The 19,074-nt window shown below is 36.1% G+C and overlaps 1 protein-coding gene across 1 annotated transcript in view; it reads left to right on the top strand.

Moving 5' to 3' along the window:
- CFAP47 (cilia and flagella associated protein 47) overlaps positions 1-19,074 on the top strand; it is a 360,776-nt gene that overhangs the window by 15,840 nt on the left and 325,862 nt on the right. The window contains exons 8-21 of the mRNA XM_075774464.1: positions 502-737; positions 1,424-1,616; positions 3,731-3,944; positions 4,343-4,495; positions 5,964-6,153; positions 6,260-6,356; positions 7,586-7,802; positions 8,312-8,556; positions 9,549-9,679; positions 10,788-10,910; positions 12,236-12,367; positions 14,748-14,825; positions 15,388-15,532; positions 17,067-17,161. Coding sequence (XP_075630579.1) covers positions 502-737; positions 1,424-1,616; positions 3,731-3,944; positions 4,343-4,495; positions 5,964-6,153; positions 6,260-6,356; positions 7,586-7,802; positions 8,312-8,556; positions 9,549-9,679; positions 10,788-10,910; positions 12,236-12,367; positions 14,748-14,825; positions 15,388-15,532; positions 17,067-17,161 — 2,249 coding nt within the window. The remainder of the gene's footprint in view (positions 1-501; positions 738-1,423; positions 1,617-3,730; positions 3,945-4,342; positions 4,496-5,963; positions 6,154-6,259; positions 6,357-7,585; positions 7,803-8,311; positions 8,557-9,548; positions 9,680-10,787; positions 10,911-12,235; positions 12,368-14,747; positions 14,826-15,387; positions 15,533-17,066; positions 17,162-19,074) is intronic.

The raw sequence follows: 19,074 nt of genomic DNA on the forward strand, positions 1-19,074 counted from the left end.
TCTTCATCATCTTAGCAGTTTTATGGAAACCTGTATTTATTTTATTTATATCAATACAAATATTGTAACTTACATCTTTAATGCTTTAGCACCAAAACCTCTTTGAGCAGTGTATCGAGAGGAGGGAATCATGCGTGTCATGAATACACCTGCTAGTAGTGAACACTTAGAACTTAATTATAAATGTAAATATTTGGAGGACAAAAAAACCCCCCACCCTAGCCATTTGCAAGTCACCAGCACTTTGGTAATACTGATTTTGTGCATTTTCAAGTGAATATTTGATCACCCTCAAATTTCTTAATGAGGGAATATGTTATCAAATAGCCATTATAAGTAAGCATGTCTGTGTTAAGTTTATAGAAAATTACATTATAACTCATATTCTGTTACAGTATTATTTTGTTTTTGCAACCATACAACTACAGTATGACTTTCTGTTTGTAAGCTAGTAGGTGTGTGAGGTTTTGTTTGTTTGTTTGTTTTTTGTGTTTGATGCAGTGAATCATCCTCGTCACATGGAGTTAGCTTTGACAGGGTCTGGGCTTCCTGTCATGTTAACTTTTAATCCAGGACCAGTTATTAAGTTTATGGACTGTTTCCTGGGTGAACAACCACAAGTCCTGTGCACACTCAAAAATGAATCAGAATACCTTTCAGTAACATTCAGCTTCCGCAAGACTGCTCACTTTAATATTTCTCCTGAAAAAGGAAAAATTAAAAAAAAATCTGTAAAGGTAATTACATCTTTCTTTTAGATTATGTAGATATGCAGATTGCTTTACAGTGGTCAGTGATGGAATTTCTTGAAAGTAAACTAGAACCATTTCAGTAGCCATGACATTTAATATCAATCAAATATATAATTTTTTTCTCCTTATGTAGAGTGTTTCGATGCTCTTTCCTGTATTCCAGGAAGCAACAAGTATTTCTTTAAATTTGGAAAAAATAATTGTAGTACTAAAGGAACTTTACCCAGGTTTTTCCTGGCTTTAAATTTTTTATATTTTACTGACTTGAGCAGACTGATTTATGCTCAAACCTTTGCAGGATCATTTTCATTGCTTTCAGTAAATCACAAATACTCGAGTAACATAACATATCTTTTAATGGAAGAAACTTTGCCAAATTTAAGGCAAATATGGAGACATTTATAATTTCACAAACATGTAACTCAGGGTAGAAGAGAGAGCAAATTGTCCCAGAAATGAGCAAGTGAGACTTTTTGGTGTTCTAATGTGTAGCAGTATAAGGAAATATAAAACTGCTAATTTATGTGTGGCAGTTGGCATATTCTAAAAGCCCAGTTGTGAACACCTATCTCACAAGTAAGTGTGGAGAGAAATGACTCGAACAGAATTACACAGAAGTTTTCTATTCGCTTTTCTGCCTTGTATGTCTCATAACAACTTTTCTTTTCCAGGATGTGATATTTTCATTTTCTCCACATCAATTAGGAATATTTAAAGTGAAGCAAGTTGTGGATATCATTGGTACAGGACTAGAGAAAAATAATTTACAGGTTTTGAAGACAAAATCCTTTCACCAAATATATTTGAGCTTTATTGGTGTATGCAAATCTAAACGAAAAAAAATTCTATTCAAAATTAATCCTGGTAAGATGCTGAAAATGACAACTGATAAAATGTTTTAACAGTATATTTTTAACATTTTAGAAGATGATTTCTTACTATTTTTAGTTTATTTTAAAAAAATAATCTCTCTTGCAGTTGAGGAAATGCTCAATTGTATGACATGTACCCATGAGTGTATAAAACAATGGCTAAAATAATGGTAACCCCCCATCATATTTTAACAAAAATGGAACTATTAAAACATAAATTTTCATCATATGATTATTTAACTTTTATAAATCAGAAAATAAAAGCTTCAGTCTTTGGCAGCGATGCCATTAACACAGTACCAGTATGTTTCAGTTGTAAGTAGAGAGATAGGTAAAGCACAGAAAGAAGTTAGGAAAGATAACAGGGTATTCTTGATTGATTGAAAGTCACTATTGCCAGATGAATCTGCCAGTTAATGCACGTCCATTGACTCTTCTCATCCTATGAAACATATGCCAGCATCAAGAATCTTTCAAGATTTGCAATAATTAGACTCTAATTTGTTCCTCGTGTTCCTTACGTCTCTCATGAACAATCACTTTACAGTAGATTTGACTAAGCCTGTCATTGGATTTTAAAACCAGTCATGGGAAACATAGCTTTTTTTAGCATCAAATAAGCCGTAGCATCTGCAGGTAGTACTAGAGCAACAGGGCTGTCCTGTACAGTGGTGCATCTGGTTTCTGTGTGTAGATAAGGAGGGGAGCTTGAATGCTCCTTAACTGACTGCTGCCCACTTGAAGATGTACTCACTAATGAAAAACAGGAAGGCAATACCCATTTTTTTTTAGAGAGAGCATTGTGGGGAAGTAAAAAAAAAAAGGAAGTAATTTGAAAGTCAGGATAAAATGCTGTTCTTTCTACAAATACTAGGATGGTTGATAAGCCATTGGACATTCCCGCTACTTTCAGGAAGGTATCTCAAGTCTATGGCAATCAAGAATCGATGAGAAACTAAAGTTTTGCAATTTCTGGGTTTTATTGTTGAAATCCAGAACTCCTGCATTTTTCCTGCCTCAAAACCACGATTATAATATGTTTGTGTGCATCAAAGATTTAATGTAGTGTTCAAGTTTTGTCATCTTTTCTAAATGCTCTTCTCTATTATTTGCTCTATCAGTGTCCCCATTCTGCTCCTATTTGCAGGATTATAAAGAGGTTATGAGGGGTATCTGTATTCTGTAGGCTGCTGCTATCTGTGTTTTCCTTTAAGCTTCATTGATGTGTGGAGGGAAAGTGATTTTGTTTTTCAGATCCTTGTATAGATGGGTTCTGTATCTTCCTGTTCTCTTCTCCCAGTTTCTGTGGATAAGTATGTTTACTTGTCACTGTATTTGGTGGAGGGGCAGAGAGACTGGAAGGAAGCTTTTTGCAAACTGTGCCTCCCTGGGCACTGGAAGTTGTAATCACTCATATAGATTGAAGGATGGAAAGGAGAGGGTTTTGTAGCCATTTAAGAGTAAAGTAAGGCTAAAGTGGGTAAACCCAATATGTTTAGTTTAACATATCATTTTTTTTGCAGATGAGGGAGCAAGGGGCAGTTGAAGAATTGATTTACTTATTTATTTATAGTGCTGTTTTAAACGTGTATCTTTATGCAGGAGGAGTGAGCAAACACATCGCCTAGTTTCTGTCATAATTTTTCTCTTCAATTTTAATGTATATGTGCTTTTCTAAAACTAGAGTGAAAAAGATCCAAACTCTCTTTTTAGTTGTGATAGCTTAGGAGTTCTTTGTAAAAGAAATCATGCCTGTGTTTGTAGCCCTTAAGACAAGCCTTAGGATACTGCAGACAGTGTTGCGACAGTGTCAGCTCTGAGTCTTTGGTGGTGTGCACATGCAAGATAAAGCATCACAGTTGGAGCTAGTAGTAGTGGTTTGGGCTCTAATATTTGTCTGTGATCTAGGCCAGGGAAGGTGTTCAGCTGTTAGTGTGGTCTAAATGCCTTCTTCCCTCTTGTGTGGGAAAACATAATGAAATGGATGACTGATTGTTGGGCTGCTGGGTAGACTGGTATAAATTAAGAAATATTTTTGTAATACTTTGAATTGTGTTTAGAAAGTGTTAGTATCAGTGTATTAACAAGTTTCATTTGAATTTTAAGGTATAACACCAATGATTTCCAATGCAACCGGACAGTTTGTAGCTGATGGCACAGGACAGTGCACTGATACAGCACCTGTGGCAATACTTAAATCAACCCACACACAAATTCATACTCATTGGATAAACAGGAACTGTGAGGATGATGCACTTATAGCTTTTCCTAATGACCGCGCAGCCAGCATTAGACCTAGTGAATGGAATAAAAAGTACAGGTAAAAATGATGTGAATATAATATTTAAACCCACACATTTGTATGTACTATATAGTAGATCAAGACTCGTTACTCATATGACAGTTTACTCTTTTTTTTTTTTTCTAAGGCTGAAAGTTCTTTAAAATTCATTGGATTCTACTCAACCTTGAACCTATTGCACATAAATTTATCTAGTTGCTTTTCTTATGTGAAACTACAAATGTAGCTATTACAGTTTCAATATTTCATTTTTATGGTTGCCTTTACAAGGTCAAATATTAATAATAAGCTGTGATAAAAAGAATGTTTGCAATGAAATATATATATATATGGCAAAATCAATATGTTTTCTTTCTAACAAGACTCAGAATCATTTTACACGTGTAGTGAAACTACAATTCTCTTTGAATATTTAGGACTATTTTCACAAAGACTGAGAGATATAATTATATAGATCCAGAGTTTTCTTATACTGACTGTGAACGACTGTCAAAAGAAGCACATAAGGAATACTACGCAGACTTCATTTCTAGTTTAAGACAGCATCGTTTACAGAAAGATGCTGCTAGGTAAGACTTTGTTTAAAGGGTAAATAAATACTTCAGGCTCATATGAAAAATATGTGGATATACATGCCAAATTGACTTAGTAGCACCATTCATATACCTAAATTTGCCCCATGCTGAAATGTTTATGGTCTTGGGACCTTCATTTATAAGGCATTCAAAACCCATTTTGTTCAAATGTTCATTTAGACACTTAGAGATCACTTCCTGGGTAAAATACAGAGACAGAAGCATGAAACTTAAAATAAGATGCCAAGTTTTAAGAAGAGTTGGTTATGGTTAATAGGAAAAACATAGCATTAATTATATTGGATTTTCTTTTATTTTTATATAAGTAAATTGTATATATTTCCAACTAGTATGTCTAGCTCACCTAAAGTGATGGATTCAGTGTGTAAATTATGATATAATTTGTTGAATGAAGTAGATAAAATTAAAGCATTGTATTGGTCTTCTAGCTTTATCTTATAGTAAATTCTTGCTTCATGAATGTGTGTATTTGTTTGGTATGCTGTGGAGCAAAATCATGGGAAAGCAGAACTGACAGCTCTGCTACTTTCAAAAGTTTTATTTAAAAAAACCTCAACAAACCAAACTAGGAAAAAAAAGCCTGTAAAGCCTCTAAAGCAAGAGAAGTAATACCTTGAGAGTGTTAAGTTTGCAAGACTCATTACTTAAAAATTAATAATGCCAGTGGATTATTCTTGTAATCTCAATTTACCTTGCTCTGTGTATATACATCATGATTCAGACAAGGCCTACAGAGCTGGATTTATTTTATTTTTATGCAAGCACATGATGTATGGTTTTCTTGAAAGAAACTGGTGTTGTGTAGTGGGTGAACTGTTGTTTATATCACCATAATGCATATATTCAAGGTATACTGCATGAGGAACAAGAACAGAGAGGACAATTTCACAGTTATCAGATGAATTTCACTGTTATCAAATATAATAGTAATATGAATACTTGATCTGAAACATCTGTTTAAGATCTCTGGAAGTTTCAAATCTCTTGGTTGCAGGTGAAATTGATCATAGTTGAACTTTGACCAAGAAAAGTTAATTGCTCTGAAAATTAGGCTATAAGTGATCCAGTTCAGACATATGCAATTAAAGGATCCTTTGTAATCTTGGTATTTGCTAAATTTAAGTGCTTAACTTTACAACTTACTTGTTCTTTAAGAGGTATTTTAGACATGATGTAATATTTATATTTTGGTAGCCATAACTCTTGTGACCTATTTAGCTAAGAAATTGCCAGAAACATGCAATAGATGTTAATCCTTGCCTAAACAATACAATAAAAGGCTTTTCAAGGCACTTTCTGTACTTGAGCTTTTTTTTAAATAATGAAATATTCCTACTTAAGGTATTATCTGTGTTTAAAAATCTTAACTAATTTAATGTGCAGAACATATAATGCTCAAATGTCCAGATTTCCATATTCTTTTTTTTCCCCTCCCCTATAGGCCGTTTTATATTTATAATAATTCTGTGAACATAGGCCTTAAACCAGCTGAAGGTCTTATGTCACCAAAGATCTCAATCACAGATTTTCACAAGGAGAAGCTACAGTTCAAAATGCTTCCTTTAGATGAGAATTGCCTATTAACTAGTCGAAAATTGGCAGCAATTGGTTCTAAATCTTCAATCAAAGAAGTAAGTTCAATGCTTGAGTAGTAATATAAGCATAATGTCTTTACCATATTAAAAAAACATAAGAATTTTGATCTTGCTCTGAGAAGATGTCTTGTGTTTATCACAGATTTGGAATGGGCTTAGTGCTATGCCATCTTCTACCCAAGAGAAAGAAGACTGTAGTTTAACATTGACATCCAAGCAGCTTCATCAAATATTCATTGGTAAGACTTTAAATTTGGTTACTAAATGCACATAGTTGTTATAAAAGCATTTATTTATAGTAACACAATTTATGTTCATAATTGTTCACCTTAAATAGAAAATGGTTTTATTTGGTGGCAGCCTGATATCTACAGTAGTGTTTAACTAAAGCTTTGTACTCTTCAGAAAATACTGAGATGTGATTAGGTATGAACATGTAAAAGGAGACTGCTCACACTACCGCATATTATAGTGAAATCAATACAGCGTAGTATGAGGGTTGCTCATACCCTTTTGCTTTGTTATTGGATAGTATCTGGACCAACATTAATATCAGAAAGATTCATGGGAGTGTTCAGAATGTTTCTAGGAATTAACAGTGAGCAGTGATACCCCAAAAAAGTCAAACTTCTTTAGGGTCCTCCTTCAAAGTAATTTCAGTGGAATGCTCTGTGATAGGGAGTAACACCTTCTAAAGTCAGTGAGAGACTCTTCTATTAATAACACTTGGTACTAAAAGTGGTCTATTTTAAGCTCATTTTTTCTTCAATAAAATTATTTAGCAGCAAAGTGAAAATTTTCAGTACTTTCTGGGCATTTTTTGTTTTCAGGGAAGCCAGAATTTGAATAGTATAGCTGGGTATACTGTTACATTTTGGGAAAAGTAGAATAAGATAAACATATTAATACAATAAGTACTTAGAGTTTTGTAAGGTGTTTGATTAGTGCCATGAGCACTAAAGATTGCAGACCAGAATAAAAACTGGTGATAGCAGTAAATAAAGTAGTGAGATAATTCTGTCACCATCAAATTACGTGCATTATTAAACCAAATGGTCACACATCAGTGAGCAAATAAACAGGTTAAGTATATAAATTCTCAGTGAATTGCTGGTTGTCTAGCCATTTAAATATCTGATTAATAAAAAGAAGTATTTATGATTATTAATAATGCCTTTAGTAATTAGCACATTGCTTTTCCTATTTTAATAGCTGGCTAACAGACAGTATTAAGAAATAAAAGTTAGCTCTGGCTTTTGAGTTGTACTACTGAAAACATTCACAGAACATGGATGGTATTTAATTCCAAATTTTAGTGTGAATTTGTTCTGCTACAGGATTGTTCTAGCTGACTAATTGTGTAATTTGAGGAACTAAAATGTTTTAATAATAATATTTTAGTAGTTACACTTCCTTACATTAACTTTTACTTTTTAATGTTGAAGATCTTATTTCTTATATATTCCAGGTCCTTCTACTATGGATTTTGGTGATGTTTGTGTGTATTCTACAACAGCCAGAAAACTGCACATCATCAATAACTTGTTAGTTCATATATGGATACAAATTGAGATTGAAATTGATGAATTACAGCAGACGAGTCCATTGTCTCAGGTGGTGCCTCCTCTTACAAAGACCCATATTCCTGTTGTATTTGAGACAAGTACTCTTGGAATGTTTAAAAGGTAAGGCTTCTTACATTTGTCTTGATTTACATATTTTCTCTGCAGTAGTAGAATAAAAAAGAAAAATCATGTGGCTTGTATATCAGGGAAAAAGTTTGCTAGTACAATGTATTTGTTAGGAGAAATTTTATGGAAAATACTGTGCTTTTTCCGGCATATTGTTGCATCGCTACATCTATGCTCAGACCTTTTGATGCACCTCATGGGTAAATGTATAGGCAAACTGTTTTATAGCCTTCTGGTATGCACATGGAACTCTCACTTCACTAATGCTGTTAAAATGACTGTATGAGGTTAATCATCCTTTGGGATGAACTTCACTTTGGACATGATTTAAGTTGTATGCAAAACAATTACAAATTGTTTTCTCTTATCAGTCTTAACTGTGTGTTCACACTCAATTATTTTGTTAAGTATTTTCTTGCTAATGATTATATTTTACATAAATCTTACTTTGCAACATGATAAATACATAAAAATATTGAGAAATACATATTTTTATGTTACAGATCTTTCACTTACACAATAAACAACCAACACCTTGGGCATGTGCTGGTAGTTGCAAAAGCAGTGTCTGTTGAACTTGAGCTGTCTGCAAGGGAAGTGATTTTAAATCCCATTCCTGGCTACCTAGCAGAGACAGAATTTAGAACAACTGTCAGGGTATACAATCCCAGAAACCATCCTGCTGAGTTTACTTGGAAACCTATAATTACAGAAAGAGGAACTGCATTTTCTATACAACCAGCCAAAGGTATACTATGCAAGTACAGTGTGTGTGCACGCATCTTAAATGTCAATAATGTAAGAAAGACAAACATTCAGATTGTGCTATAAACTGTATCTTTTTTTAGATTTGGTGCAAAATCACTGTATCCCAAAAAATAGTATCAGATCAGAGTGTTAATACCATAGCAGCATTCCCTGAGTGCATCTCAGTCCAGTTTGTTGTTTCTACATCCAGCTAGCAGCACTTATGTAACCTTTTTTCTCAGTGCGGATTGCTGATATTTCAAAAGCGAGGCAGCTATTTAATGGCAGTTACCAATATCAGGATAGGAAATTTTCCAACAGCACTGTATGAATGAAGCTGCTAAGAAGTTGATGTAGACAGTCTGAGCGACACAAATGGAATTCAGTCTGGGATTAGTTTCCACTTGCATTATGGATCAATATTTGTTAGAAGTGTGTGAGTCATTAGCTTTTACCTTCTTTCCTTTGGAAGATAGTGTTCTGCAGGAGTATGTTGGAGCTCTGTTATTAAAGAATTAACTGCTAACTGAATTGGCATTACACAGTTCAAACAAGACTTGGTTGGATCAGGAGCTTGGTGTGCTCTGATTCTTGAGAAAAGAAATTTCTGCTGATACGAGTTCAGACTCAGCTGCAAGCAAGAAAAAGTATATGGTCTTTCCCAAAGTTGTTATTCTACAAGAAGGGTAGTCTGTTCTTTTATTTTCTTAAATGTAGACTATTTGAGTAGTTCATGGCTAAAAATTACCAGTGAACTTTGAGTGTGTTTTACTGCAGGATATTAATAAACAGATTACACAATTGTCATGAGAATTCAGAAACTAATTTTACTTAATTCAGCATACTGTTCAACACCTTGGAAATACAGGCTTAGTCTTCAGTAATAGAAGGTCATTTCACTTTAATGTGCTTATGTTGTTTCTAATTATACAGTATAATTTCATAATTGTGCATGTGTATGCCATAATGTTTAAATTATGCACATTTATTTAGGCTTTGTAGAGGCTTATAGAGATCTGGAGTGTGAAGTTGTTTGGCATCCAGGATTCAACTCTCCAGAAGCAGGAGAATTCAACTTGTGTGTGCGTAAAGGAAACACAATTAAGTTGAAATGTTTTGCAAAGGTAACAATTCATACAGCAGATTTAGAGAAGCAAAATGTGTGGGTTTTTTAAAGAAGTAATTTCTTAAATATATTTCTAGTATCATGTGTTAAAAAAACATTTTAATTTCATATGGCTTCTATTTGACATGCCTAACAAAAGAACATTGTTCCAAAAACATGATGGAGAAGGCAAGACAAAGACAACTGACCCTTTTCTTGCTTTCGATGATATACTTCCTTTGACACCACAGCTTTGTGGTCCTTATAGATTAAGTGGTAATTGTTCTTCTTGGGTGGTTTAGTTTAGCCAAACAAAGGTTGACAGGTGGTATGATAATTCTTTAGATATGTATTAAAGGGATAAAAATAAAGGTGTGTGGGAAGGTATCTTTCAGATCTTCAGGATAAGAACAGGCTGCAATGCAACTTTGTGCTGTTATTTGAACATGGTATTTGATAATTTGAAGAGCAATGTTCTGGATATTCTAAACAATGACATTCAGCTTAGATGATTGATCATTTGTTATCTTATGTTACATGCAAGGAAGTGTGAAGGAGACAGTCTCTTTTTTTTTACTGTATTCTACTGGCTCCATGCTTTAGACCTTCCATTTTGGGAGCCAAGAAAGCTTTTTCCTTCCTTTTGATGTGCCTGTTTTCTCTTTTATTTTTTTTCCCCAGTAGCTTTTTTTCTTTTCTTCCTCCTCTTTTGAAGTCTTGGAAATTGCCATATGTAAACCAGGATGTATGTAAATTAGAATATTAGCATTTCTACTGCTATTAAAATCTCTGAAGTATCTTGTCCTGATCACACATTTAGGATAAAAAAAATCATGGTGCTTCTGCTGTTAAATGAAATTTAATTAAAATATTTTTATTTGTCTTGAAATTAGCCCAGAAATATCTCTGGGGTTGTATCTGTTCACTTTGAATCTAAATAAGTTCAATGCATTGAGTAAATCTTGTCTCACATTTAAACCGTGTTTATCTATTTGAATATTTCTAATTTATCCATTTCCACAAGGATATTAGCTCATTATGTAATGAAAAGAAAATTAGGCTGAATTATTTATTTGTACTTAGTAATATGCTATTTAGTTTGCTTATTTTCCTCTTCTTTTTTATAGCTTGGTACTACTAAAGTTCAGTTTATGGAACAAAGGATACCCTTCAGTCATAGTCCAATGGGTTTATCTACTTGTAAGACAGCCATTCTTCAAAACATAGGTTCCAATCATGCATACTTCCAAGTAAGCTAAAATTATTTTTGGTATATTTCATTTCTTGGGGTGGGGTGAAGAAGGGAGTTAATTTTATCAGATCATGTTACAGGTTTGTATTCTTGGTTACTAGATACACATCTACTTAAGTTTTTGTCTGGCTTTCTGAAGAAAGAAGACTTAGGTGAATAGGAATTCTGTCCCTCTGTCAAATTTGGATTGATGGATAGATGGACTGTTAGACAAGCAAAGTGTTAGTGGTCTAAAAGGTTGTGGAAGTTTCATGATAACCTATGGTGAATCCTATACTAGTGTACCCTATGAAAAAGCAGTTACAGCTTGCATGTTTTTATATTTTGAGAAACAGAGGAAACTGGTTAGTCATCCTATTCATACCGGCTGTCCAGTAGACCCAGACCAGTCATAGCAAATACGATTACCTTGCTAGACTAACATCTGAGAGGAAGATAGGCTGTGTTATGAATTGGACAAGAGATGAGATGGATGCCAGAGTGGGTGAAGACATAATAGATGAATTCGTAGGAAACCTAATCTTGTTAGTTCTCCTGATCACAGAATAATTTCCTGTAGTTATTTAGTGAAGCAAAATAATTTTCATTAAAATCCTCAAAATTTTTGTTACTACATTATGGAACTAAGAAGCTAGAAGAACTATTATGGTACGAAGAAGCTTGATTAATTTATTTTGATTTGTACTATATTTCTCTGTTTATCAACTGAGTATTGTAATAACACGTATCATTACTACACTCTTGGAGGATGGACCTGAAAGAATAAAATAAGCATAATCTATAAGACAAACTTACCCAGCCTTTTAAGCCTCCATGATTACTCTTAAACCAAGAGATGGCTGATTCGTCTTGGTCATTAACACTTGTTTAGCTATACTTTAAAATTTATCTATTTAGAGTACATTAGAAGAGAACAAATTCTATTTTGTCCTTACTAATTGTGGGTAAACTGAATATCTGCTCCTAGTATCATTACTGAACCCTACAGTATTAGGATCCGTTTTGTGAATATCGAAAAGGAAGTGATGAATTTGTCACTGAAAAAATGCTATCACTAGATAATAAGCCTTAATAACTTAATGAAAACAACTCAAAAACCAGAATGTGACATTTCCAACTGGTGTGCAAAAATTTCATAATAGAAACTGACAGCCATCACATTTAGGAATCTGTTACTTTATTTTGTTTACCTGTATTTTTGCCCCAAAATTCTATGTCCAAGTTACCATTATATATTATGAAGGTTCTCCTTGTAAGAATATAAAATCTTCATGACATACCACCTTTTTCAGTATTATTAATGTTTCATGTTTGTATTTGAAGGTTCTTGATTCAAACCCGCTGCCTGGAATGATGATCACCCCTTCTGAAGGAGTTGTACCTGTGGGAGGCCATGCTGATCTCAAAATCTGTTTCACTCCGAATGTAAAAATGAGTTTTGATACAAGAGTGGAGGTATTCAAAACTGGAAGAATGTGTCTTTTGAGTGTTATGTTGTGTGTTTATGTGTGGAGATGTGAGTACATTTAATCATCTTTTGGATTTTAGTTCCAGTGTTCTAATGCTTTTTAAGAAAAAAAAAATTCTTAACAGCAGTTGATGGCTGCTATAACCTGTTATTTTGATCATAGTCCTGCTCTGAAGTATCAAAACAGCCTCACAGTTTGAGCAGATTCTTATTATACCATTGGCAAGCTGTTGAAACTAACATGTAATTGTCTTCAGATCATATAGACATATCTGCGTTTTTTATGATCTGTAGAGGAGCAGGACTTTAATACTGCAGTGTCTTTAAGTTCTTGACTTCTTTTTGTGGTCATCTCAGAGATGGATTTACTAGTAGATTTGATTTGATAATAGAAGTACAATAAACATCTAACCCTATTTTGTTTTCTGTATGCCTGCTTCCTGAACTTTTCCTTGGTCAGATAAATGAGAATGGGAAAAAGGATGCTATCATGGGGCTGATCTTTGCTACCTCTTCTGACTCCAATCCTGGATTCTCTATCTTCTGTTGCCGCCTACATTATGCTCACTAAACCTAGTATCCATTTCTTTTTTCCAGTTCTAAAACAGTGTATTGGGTTTGCATGGCAAGGTTTTGGTAGTGAGGGGGCTACAGGGATGGCTTCTGCGAGAAGCTGCTAGAAGCTTCCCCTTTGTCTGATAGAGCCAATGCCAGCCAGCTCCAAGACGGACCCGCCTCTGTGATAACATATTTAAGAAGGAAAAAAACCAACCTCAGAGAGGTTTTTGTAGCCAGAGAGGAGTGAGAAGATGTGAGAAACTTTGCAGACACCAAGGTCAGTGCAGAAGGAGGGGCAGGAGGTGCTCCAGGCGCCGGAGCAGAGATCCCCCTGCAACCCGTGGTGAAGACCATGGTGAAGCAGGCTGTCCCCCTGCAGCCCATGGAGGGAGGATGAGGGGGTGTAGAGATTCCACCTGCAGCCCGTGGAGGACCCCATGCCGGAGCAGGTGGAGGCACCTGAAGGAGGCTGTGGCCTGTGGGAAACCTGCGCTGGAGCAAGCTCCTGGCAGGACCTGTGGCCCCGTGGAGAGAGGAGCCCAGGCTGGAGCAGGTTTGCTGGCAGGACTTGTGACCCCGTGGGGGACCCCACGCTGGAGCAGTCTGCTCCTGAAGGTTTGCATCCCATTGAAGGGACCCATGCTGGAGCAGTTTGTGAAGAACTGCAGCCTGTGGGAAGGACTCACATTAGAGAAGTTCATGGAGGACTGTCTCCCATGAGAGGGACTCCATGTTGGAGCAGGGGATCGATGAGAGGAGTCCTCCCCCTGAGGATGAAGAAGACAGAGACAACGTGTGATGAACTGACCACAACACCCATTCCCTGTCCCCCTGTGCCATTGAGGGGCAAGGAGGTAGAAACCAGGAGTTAAGTTGAGCCCAGGAAGAAGGGAGGGGTGAGGGAAGGTGTTTTTATGATTTGGTTTTATTTCTCATTGCTCAACTCAGTTCTGCTTGGTAATAAATTAGCTGAATTTCTCTCTCAGTTCAGTCTGTTTTGCCCGTGATCATAACTGGTGAGTGATCTCTCCCTGTCCTTATGTCCAACCCACAAGCCTTGGCGAGTGATATCTCCTTGTCCTTACCTCAACCCACAAGCATTTTGTTATACCTTTTCTCCCTTGTCTAGTTAAGGAGGGGGAGTGGTAGAGTGGCTTTTGTGGGCACCTGGCCTCTAGCCAGGGTCAACCCACCACAAACATTTCGTACTGCTCAGAACAATAGTATCTACTTTGTACCAGCACCTCTGTCAAGTAATTTTGTTGTGCTATACTTTCCAATCCTAACAGCTCCTGAACAGATCTAACTCATCCAATCAGCTTTGTCCTGTTGGGGAAAACTGTTCATTCTAGTGATACAGCCTCCTGCAACATTATTTTTGTCTGCAGAAGGCTAGTCTTTCCTAAAACCCTGTTGATGTGTTGGTATGGTGTGTGGGGTTTTTTGTTTGTTTTTTTGATTAACAACTATGACTATCCCAGATATGGTATGCCACAGAGGCGTGATTGGTTCTTCTTTGAAGCCGCATCTCACTGAAATCTGTGTATATATGTTCTAGAAAATGAAGACATTTTCTTTACCTCTTTACATTTTCATAACAAAAATACATTATGAGGGCAGAGTTATTTTCATATTTTTATTACAAATGATGCTGAATGTCTCTCTCCAGTCTGTATCTTTGGGTAAGTTGGTTGTTTTTGTTGTGTTTCTTTAAAAAACCTTTTTTTTTCATGTAATTATGACAGATTTGGTGAGATAATTATGTTAACATGACCATGTTGACAATCACACTGTCGTCCGTTCACTTAGGTATCAGTGCGAAATTCAGGAGTACTAGTGCTTAGGATTGGTGGATTTGTAGAGATCCCTGAAATAAACATCAACGTGGTAAGTATGAAGAAATAATAGCAATTGGTAAGACTGATGGTGTTTTGCTTTATCTAGACATCAAAGTGGCTCATCCCTACTTCATAGCTTTCATTGTTTCCTACACTAACTTTCTGAGAAAATTATCAAAGAGAAGAACTTAGGAAGAGAAATTAAAAACTAAAAGTACGTAGAACAGTTGTACTAAATGATAGCTGATAGCTTTAGCTTTTGAACTTGACAATCTGGAAAAAGTATGTTAAAAGGGAGAGGATGTATTTAAGGTAGTTATAGGAAAAATAATGCAATAAGGGAAAAGGAATCCACTGATCTGTTTATTGAATAATGAAAACTTTCCTGATGATAGTGTAACTGGACTTATGTATTGAATACTAAACTGTTGCATTTTATGTCCTGGAAAGATTTTAAAGATAAGGGTTGCACAAGACAATTGATTACCCAAGACCTTTGTTGTGTTATAAATTGTGAATCTTTGAACAATTATATTTTTCACATTCTGTTGACTTGTAAGCTTGACTTCACACTGCTTTGACCCAATTTTTTTTTTCTTTTAAACTTACAGGAACTATTTGACTTTGGCGGTATTTATGTTGGTTCTACAAAATCGATTCCCTTTTTGCTGCAGAACAAAGGACAGGCGTGTACCAGAGTGGAGTTTGATTTTTCTAAATATAAGGATTTTAAATTGAATGCTAATGACCATTCAGGTATTTGCTTTTACTGTATCAGAATTAAATAAAGTATAGATAATGCTAAGAGAAAATCTGACAAACTATTTCTGGCATACAAATTTTCTGATTTAAGAAAACGTAAAACAATTATTTTGAAAGTGCTGCTTAATATAAATTAAGAGGACACATTTTGGTTTGCCTGTAAAATGACATTTGCCAAAATAAGCATTTGGAAAATGTCAGGTTGCCTGTAGACTTTTTTTTCCTTGCCCCCCCCAGTTGCTAAGGCATGTTAAAAAATGAAGTTTGGATACCCTTTCACCAGGTAAAATAATAAAAAAACCCCAACCCAACAATTTAAAAACCAACCAACCAAAGCCAAACAAGTATACTAATTTTCTATTTATGGACCTTTACCCACTGTTTTGACAATGTTTGCCCTTCAGGTCTGGACTTCTCTTTTTCCTAGTGGTGTCTGCAGGTTCGCCACAGGACCTCTGATCTGCATGATGCCCAACTCAGAATGTCATTGGGACAATATGTAGAATTAGATTGTTATTCTTTGATTCTTGATAGAAATAGTGCAGATCCTTATCCTTCACTCATTGTTGCTCATACCTTTTCTATTTCAATCCTGGCATCTCCTTTGCTGTTCCAACATCTTTCTTCATGAGAGAATTTTACATCTATGCTTATGTGGCCTTTTGTCTTTGCGAGCTCAGGAAATCAGGACTCTTTCTTTTGCAAGACAGTGTTATAAAATTTAGTTGTATCTTTATGTAGAACTATACGTGAATGATGACAAAAATTATTTGGTAATAACAGAAGGGTTTTCTTACCACGTGGTGGACTTCAACAGGAAGGCAAGGGCTCCTAGTCAGTCATCTTAACTTGGAAGAGACCTGTAAGACTATCTACAACAGGCAACTAACCACCATGGGAACTGACTCATTGCACATGATTTCTAGATCAGAGTTTGTGCTTGAAGCAAGTAATGTGACATCCAGTCAGGTCCAGTAGTGTTCAAATGGTGAATACTGGATGAGTGCTGATCCTGGTGTTCCAGGATGAATACTGATCTCAGAGGAATGTTACCTTGTTTTTTGGAAACCCATGCTTCTGCTAGTGCCTTAAAATTGGACATGAAAGTCTGAAAAATGAAGCAAGCCTTACTGGTAAACTTCTGTAGTGTAGATTATGTCTAAAAAGCCATTTAGAAAAACAGTTTCAGCTAACTGTTTTTCTCCCTGTGGTATTAGTTTTCATTATTTAGTTAACTTTTTTTGCCAATGCTTTTATTCAAGCATAAATGACAGTGGGTTTTTTTTTCTGAAATACTGTGTTCTCCCAAATCAATAACTTCCATGAACGTTGCTGGTGATTAACGCTTCTCAAAATTACCTCCAGAATCCTTATGAGAAATATTCTATTCATTTGTAACTTTGTAAGAAATATTTACCAATCAGATATTCAGGAACCATATGTTGGAAATCACTCTGAAGCACTGCAACTGCTATAAAGTTGATAGTGTAATAACATCTGTAATTTGATTCTGAATTTTGTTTGACAGTGGTTGACTGCTGTTCTTTGAATCCTTATCTGTATTCGGTGAACTTAAAGGGAAAGTCAGCTTTGCAGTGCTTGTTGTCCTTCATGCCAAAAGAGGTAGGTTTATGGGGCAGTGTTGATTATGCTAAATTAAAATCATGCTCTGTGATATTTCTATGGAGAAAGAATGTAGATATTTTAGATGAATATTTTAGTGTGTGCAATAGTTTTATTGTAGCAATTCAATTCTTATGAAAAAAGTTCTGAAATAATCTTTATATAATTTTTGCTGCTTTCCTTAAATGTTTGTATACACAAAGAAAACACACTGTCTCAATGACTTAAAAATGGAAAAGCATAAACTTAAATTGAAATGTCTTACCATGCATTCATTAAATCATTCAACAAACTGGCAGCCATTTTCTTTTTGCAGCTATTTGTTCTTTAACTCTCAGATGACCAAGGGACTGCGAAAGTAGAGGAGTTTTATGTGACATAAAAAGTGACAAAGTGGCAAAGTTGCTTTCTGATTGAACTATTTGAGGGAAATGAATTGAAGATATGAGACTTTATGGTGTAGTTTTACATCAGGAAAATAACATTTTATTGGCAGTAGGTGTTAATAGAGACTGCTATAGCAAATTTTAAATCTAAGCTTATTGAACAATGCTTTGGAAATGGAGGGTTTGGGGTTTCCACATATTTGGAGAACAATGAACTGAAAGAAAACTTAGCCTTTATATTATGAACCAGCTTCAGAACAAACAGCTGGGGACCACTTCTACAGCAAGTAAACCTGTTGCATTAGCTGCATTTTTACCTTAAAAAAATAAATTATCAGAGATAATGCATTTTGGAAGGGTCAACAATATTCTTTTTTCACTTTCCCACCCCTTCCCAGCACTCTAGTTTTTGAATAAAAGGGAATTCCTTTGTTCAAAGCATTGTTCAAATGATATTTGCATATTGCAGCCTGTGTCTGGTAACACTGTGATTTTCTTCCTCTTACTACTGTCAGCTTAGATTCTGTGTACACATAGAAGTTATTGTGAAATATCTGATGGTGTTCCTGACAGAACATGAGTCAATAAATTCATAAAAAATTAGTTATTTCAAACCAAATTAATTTTCTCCTATAGCATAGCAGGCTTTCAGGTTAGTGGAGAAACAGTAGAATCGTAGAACAGTTTGGGTTGGAAGGGACCTCAAAGATCATTTAGTTCCAATCCCCCTGCCCGGGTGGGAGCACCCTCCACTAGACCAGGTTGCCCAAAGCCCCATCCAACCTGGCCTTGAACACTTCCAGCGATGGGGCATCCACAACCTCTCTGGGCAACCTGTTTCAGTGCCTCATCACCCTCACAGTAAAGAATTTCTTTCTAACATCTGATCTAAATCTACCCTCCTTCAGCTTAAACCCATTACCCCTCGTCCTGTCATTACACTCCCTCATAAACAGTCCTTCACCATCTTTCCTGTAGCCCCCCTTCAGGTACTGGAAAGCTGCAATAAGGTCTCCCCAGAGCCTTCTCTTCTCCAGGCTGAACAACCCCAACTCTCTCAGCCTGTCCTCACAGGAGAGGTGCTCCAGCCCTCTGATCAGCTTTGTGGCCCTCCTCTGGACTCTATTCAACAGCTCCATGTCTTTCTTGTACTGGGGCCCCCAAGAGCTGGATGCAGTACTACAAGTGGGGTCTCTCAAGAGCGGAGTAGAGGGGCAGAATCACCTCCCTCGACCTGCTGGTCACACTTCTTTTGATGCAGCCCAGCACATGGTTGGCTTTTTTCTGGGCTGCAAGCGCACACTGCCAGCTCATGTTGAGCTTCTCATCAATCAATACCCCCAAGTCCTTCTCCTCGGGGCTGCTTTCAATCCATTCCTCGCCCAGCCTGTAGTTATGCTTGGGTTGTGCCGACCCACGTGCAGGACCTTGCACCTGGCCTTGTTGAACTTCATGTGGTTTACATGGGCCCACCTCTCCAGCCTGTCAAGGTCCCTCTGCATGGCATCCCTTCCCTCCAGCGTGTCG

Source organism: Balearica regulorum, chromosome 1 (assembly GCF_011004875.1).
Source record: "Balearica regulorum gibbericeps isolate bBalReg1 chromosome 1, bBalReg1.pri, whole genome shotgun sequence".
In the NCBI taxonomy this organism is placed as follows: Eukaryota; Metazoa; Chordata; class Aves; order Gruiformes; family Gruidae; genus Balearica; species Balearica regulorum.